This window comes from Sinocyclocheilus grahami, unplaced genomic scaffold (assembly GCF_001515645.1).
Source record: "Sinocyclocheilus grahami isolate Dianchi unplaced genomic scaffold, SAMN03320097.WGS_v1.1 scaffold813.1, whole genome shotgun sequence".
NCBI classification, from domain to species: domain Eukaryota; kingdom Metazoa; phylum Chordata; class Actinopteri; order Cypriniformes; family Cyprinidae; genus Sinocyclocheilus; species Sinocyclocheilus grahami.
Window position 1 is genome coordinate 476,549 of NW_015505992.1, and position 6,048 is coordinate 482,596.

General features: G+C 38.0%; 1 protein-coding gene across 1 annotated transcript in view; it reads left to right on the top strand.

Moving 5' to 3' along the window:
• The window catches only part of LOC107562224 (uncharacterized), a gene marked incomplete at its 3' end in the record, with an annotated part of 69,672 nt that overhangs the window by 59,924 nt on the left and 3,700 nt on the right, over positions 1 to 6,048 (top strand). The window contains exons 3-4 of the mRNA XM_016246830.1: positions 305 to 392; positions 2,893 to 2,907. Of these exons, the coding sequence (XP_016102316.1) occupies positions 305 to 392; positions 2,893 to 2,907 (103 nt within the window). The remainder of the gene's footprint in view (positions 1 to 304; positions 393 to 2,892; positions 2,908 to 6,048) is intronic.

The window sequence follows — 6,048 nt, forward strand, 5'->3', positions numbered from 1 at the left end:
AGGGATGATCATTTTAATTTGATCTTCATGTACAAAAAAACCCCACTTAGTTTTAATAAAAATCAAACCCTGGGACTTAAAAATACCCAAAGTTAAAAAGACACTGTTTTACTGTACTGATGGTACTCAGTACTCAGCAAAGGTTATAATATCATGTCAATCATGTTTAGTTCCACAATCATCTGGAATCCTCACGTTAAAGCATGGTTATTAGGAATTGCTTCAGGTCTAGGCTGAGACACTGTTTATTTACATGCCAAAATATCATGAATGGGACCCCTAATAATTCTGTGTATATGCGCAGGGCATTGTGGGTAACTTGGCCAGTGGAAAGTCTGCCCTGGTGCACAGGTATCTGACAGGGACGTATGTGCAGGAAGAGAGTCCTGAAGGTAGGTGTTTTGCTATCAAATTTTAAAACCCTTTGATATATCTCTCACTGTCTTTATCTTGTGCAATATTATTAACAGTTTGTATTACTCACTTCAGTGCTTTTGAAAGAGCTTTTACAATGGTGTATGTATGTCCTTCTGTTCTTAGATCCCATTTAAGTCTTGAAGTTATGTGTAAATAGTTAATATTCCTCTCTTTTCAGTACTGCCGAGGCATAGCCTTAGATGCACTTCTTATTTTTTCTTTCAGCTCTCTCCTTCTCTTATTCTCTCTCTCCGCACACCTGCTGTTAGTATGTTAGTATGGTAGGTACAGTTGTGCCAGAGGACTCTGCTATACACCCCATGTATAATTGAGAACATTCAAGGCACACCGCCAGACCACCACAATATGTTCTCGTGAACGTGTCAATATTTCATGTCCTTTATAACTGTTATTATGTAGACATGTTAAACTGGCCTTTCAAATGGCTCCCTCAAGGAGTAGGGTTTATAAAGTTTAGGTATTCATTTAAAAATCAGGGCTTTTCTTTCAAGATCGCAATTAGCTTAAGCAACATTTAGTACAGTTGTGTTTAACTGCGGTAATTTGCATGCCTGAGGGTCCTGTAGAGATCAAGAGGTCACAGAAGAGGGCAGTTAGCGGGCCGACGGGCACTAATCATGTCTCGTCTTCTCCTTTGCACTTTACCATATAAAACTCAAGCCACTGCATACCAGCGGTCAACCAGGAAATCGCCCTGGAAGAAAAAAATCCCCCAGAAATGTCAATTGCCTGTTTGCCGTAGTGGATTATAGCACAGATTGCCAAAGGAAACTTAGCACGACATCAGAGACCGTTGAAGTGTGTGCCTTGCTAAGCTTAAGCAACACGGTTAAATCTTTCACGTTTGAGGCCAGCACGTCATCTGATGTTAGAAGTGCCGCTAAACTCAGATTTGCAGTGACGTTATGTCACATTTCAGCATCAGAAAGCTGATTTGAATTTCCAAATTTACATTCCAGTAAAACGACCACATACAAAGTTTTCCTACTTTACTTTTTTGAAGTTTCACTATTCTGGGTTTAAAAATAAGAAATGTTTGCTAGCTTTGGTAGAGTAACCCCAACCTCAAAACCACTAAGTAGAGCTGGAGCAGATTTTTACTGCACACTCTGCAATGAAAGCAGTCGGCCGCATGGGTTTTGCACCGCCCCCCTCTTCTATCACACATACTACATAAATAGACACATTCTCAGAGCTCATTAAGAGATATTATCACAAGGCCAACTGTGTGACTGCATGTGTATGTTTACGCAAGAAGAAAGAAAAATCCCTGCAGGCCCTGTGGTCTCGATCCAGACCCAGCCTTTACCATTTCAAAACCCAGCACCCCATATGGGTAAATAAAATGTTTTCTTTTGCCTAAGCCACCACAATCATGTTTGATGTAGAAATGCAGCTCTGCTGGGATCAGCAGTTTGGTGCAATTGTGCAGACCAGCCCCTCTGGTGTGAAAAATAACACTTTTATCAGAGTGAAATATCAAATTTAGACTTTGAATTTTTTCCAAGTAAAATCTAGATAAACTAGTTGCAAACCGTAAAAAGTTCAAAGTTCTTAGAAATCTTTTATATGGTTTAAAAATGTACACCGTTTAAATATTTTAACTTGGGTTTAAATTTAATTAGCTAATAAATGTCATGTGGTGTAAACATCAAGTAAAAAGTAATAATACATTTCCATTACACCTTTAATGTGTCACTACACACTACATGACTTTGATTTGGCACACAAAAGTATTTTTCAATTATTAATAATATTTTAACAAGACAGCTTCACTTTTCTCCAAAAATAAAATATATAAATAAATAAATAAATAAGATTTAGCCAAACTACTAATGTTTTTATTCAAGAATTATAATTATTAATTATTATTAATAATATTATTATTTTTAATTAACTTTTTTTATTATAGTGTATTATTCTAAAATGACCTAGAACAAATAAAAACGAATTATAATTAACAAAAAAAAAAAACATGCTCATCATAGAAGAGGTGTATTCAAGACATTGTATGTTTAAATGGCAATTTAATGTATTTTAGTATAGGATTAATTTATTTCAAAAATGTAATGTATTTTTGAATTAATTAATATTCGGCCAATACATGAGTGTTACTTCACTGAAATCAATACTCAGCTGGCCTGCATTATATGAGCGTGTGTGATAGTATGTGCCCTCTCATGACCATACTGTAAATCAGCTGTATTGACCTGACCATGTCCTCACGGCAGACGGTTTTGATCTGTCTGTTCATATGCAACATACAGTACTCAGGACCCACAGGCACAGAAGCCCTGTGACAATAGAATGAATAAAAGTTGCTTCTTTCTCTCTCTCAGTCTCTCTCTCTTTATCCTGCTGTGTTTAATTTCTTAACTGACTGTGCATGTTTAGCTTGGCTGCTTTTTGATTTGAGTTTTGTTTATTCTCTCTTTCCTCGGCTTCTTTAACTAGCTGACGTGGATGCAGGTAACGTCATTTTCTTCTTGGGGAAGGTCTGTCGTAGTACAAGAGAGTTGAGAAGGTGGACTCTCCCCTCTGTGGCTTGTGTAACAGCATATTCTTCATCATGTTTCTGTTTAGATGCTCACAAACAATGTGTGTCATTGTAAAATCTTCAAGTAGAGTAGAATCTACTCCACGTTGCTTCTCTTGACTCATCACAAAGCTTTAAGCAGATCAAGCCACAGAACAGGAGGTTCCACTCTTACTCCTCTCTTGATGCCACTGTAGTTTTGCCATCTTCCATTTCATTCATTTCCTCAATAAACCACCAATGACACCACTGCACTGCGGGTCACTGTCCATCAAGACAGGATGTTAGACTGTTGTTGAACTCCGCGTTCTATCCAAAACTTTGTTTCTGCGAGTTTCTCATGATGAGCTAAGCTTCAATGCATCCAGAGGCTTTAAATCCGAGTATGTTTTTACTCAGCTGAGGTTAACTCCATGGAGAAAGAACCCAGAGTGTAATTAACCAATGGGTGTGTATCTTTCAGTCGCTGTGCACTTCTTTCTCGCTCTCTATTTTCAACAGATATATAAATATCTGGGTCCAGACTGTATGCTGAGTATTAGCTGTCCTGATGCTGCTCTACTTCCTCATCCTTCATAATGCAAAAAGACAAACCATGTCATTACGGAAAAACTTGCCATCCCCGCCAGCCTAACCGACATACTCGAACAGCTCGCCCACTCTTCGTTTTCAACCAAACCTGGCAACTTTTGGAAAGCACATGAGGAGGAGAGCAGAGTTCAAACTCTCGAGTTATCCAGACAGAGGGAAAATTTTAATGGACGCTGTAACAGATAAAGCTGTTCGAATCCATGAAAGCAAGAAACATTGCGTTCCATCATGTCGTCATCTCAATTGAGTTACAGTGGCTATGCTTTAAAAGCATAATGTGTCTCTTAGGAAGAAACTGTAAAGTTAAAAACTATGGCAGTGCTACATATGCTGTAATAAATGCGACTGATGCTGTATTAAAAATAAGATATACATACAGTGGGTACGGAAAGTATTCAGACCCCCTTAAATTTTTCACTCTTTGTTATATTGCAGCCATTTGCTAAAATCATTTAAGTAAATTTTTTTCCCTCATTAATGTACACACAGCACCCCATATTGACAGAAAAACACAGAATTGTTGACATTTTTGCAGATTTATTAAAAAAGAAAAACTGAAATATCACATGGTCCTAAGTATTCAGACCCTTTGCTCAGTATTTAGTAGAAGCACCCTTTTGATCTAATACAGCCATGAGTCTTTTTGGGAAAGAGGCAACAAGTTTTTCACACCTGGATTTGGCGATCCTCTGCCATTCCTCCTTGCAGAGCCTCTCCAGTTCTGTCAGGTTGGATATTCTAGTGTAAGAACTGAATTATGCAGGTATGCAGAACCAATATATAATAACTGTTATATTTACAGTGGGTATAGAAAAGAAATATACTATTAATAGGCTTCATTTCAGACTGCAAAGCAACAAAATGTGATTATTTTAAAGGGGTCATATGATGCTTTTTTAAAGATCATTATTTTGTGTATTTGGTGTAACAGAATATGTTGACATGCTTTAATGTTCAAAAAACACATTATTTTTCAAATACTGTACATTATTGTAGGTCCTCTATGCCCCGCCTCTCTCAAACGCTTTGTTTTCTACAAAGTCCCTCCTTCTGACAAGCGCAGTCTGCTCTGATTGGCCAGCTGACCCAGTGCATTGTGATTGGCCGAACACCGCAAGCACTCGTCGGAAATGTAACGCCCCTTACCATAATCGCGAGCTTCATCTTTCAAAATAAATGTAAAGACAGAGCCCGAAAGGTGAACAGAGTCGCGTGACAGACACAGTGATGAAGCTGGTATGTGTTTGCAGTACACAAGCCACGGTTAAGACAGCTGACTCCACTGTGATGTAAATAATTTTTCCCCCTTCTGAAATTTTCCTTGACCCCAGTTAAAAAAAAAGCCTAGCTTACGACATTAAAAATATAACTTTTCTGGAATGCACATTGGTTGAGCGTGAATGGCTGTTATCTAAAAAAAAATTATGTAATTTTATTGACATGACCAATGCTTTAAATAAATTATTTCTTACTTACCTGTAGTTTACACCACTGTTCCCGGTTAGACCTGATAAATAAAAAAATATTATTGAGTAAAATAGTGTAAATAGCCATCAAACCCATTATCAGTCCTTCCCAAATCTCTCTCTGTATGATTTATGGTCTTTGTTGGTTATCATGGGGATACACAGTTGGAGGCCAGAGGTGAAGGGTAAAAGTTTAACATGTCTGAGGGGTCATGTCCCCAGATGACGTTGGAATGTCCTTTCAGGCTATGAAAGCGAGAGTGAAGCTCTCTCAGGACTTCGATGCACAAGCTGATTAGCAGTGTAGAGCTGCAATAAGGTTAAGACCCTCTAACATCTCCAGGAATCCCCTCTGATCCTCTTATGCTTCAGCAAACCAACCAACAGTCACCCTCCCCTCTTTCCCCGAGAGAAAGACACTCTCTGTCCTCTGATCTCTGACCGCTGCTCTCACAAGATGGGGCATAGGTCATAAGTTTACTCAAGACGTTTTCACCTTTACCACTCCAGCCGTCGTGGAAAAATAATTATAGCGGTGACACTTAATTAGTCATTGGGTTCAAATACTTTTGACTCGGGCATTATTTGTCTTTCTCTGGAAAGCAAGGAAGGTTAAGTAGAGAGCACTCAGATAGCGTAGATAAAAGGCACTTTAATGTATAGATGCATGCAGCATGTGCATTTAGAAAAGAGAGTTCCAAGTGCAAAAAAAAAACTGATCCCTGTGGACAGAAAAAAATCATCAATGCATTTCAAGCAAATTAATTTTTATTTAGGCTGCATATTATATTGTGACAAATCCATGTTGTCCATAACAATATTCGCAGGGCCTCTCATTTAGAATACAGTATGATATTTCCTCCAGTATGTTCGGCTATAAATTTGACACAGCTGCTTTTTCAAACCTTTCCATTAACAGAAACGGAGAGCGTCAATATAATTAATTAACCACAATGATTCTTCTGAGGAGAAAATGTTCAGTTGTTCAGGGGAGAATTTTTTTTTTATGTATATATA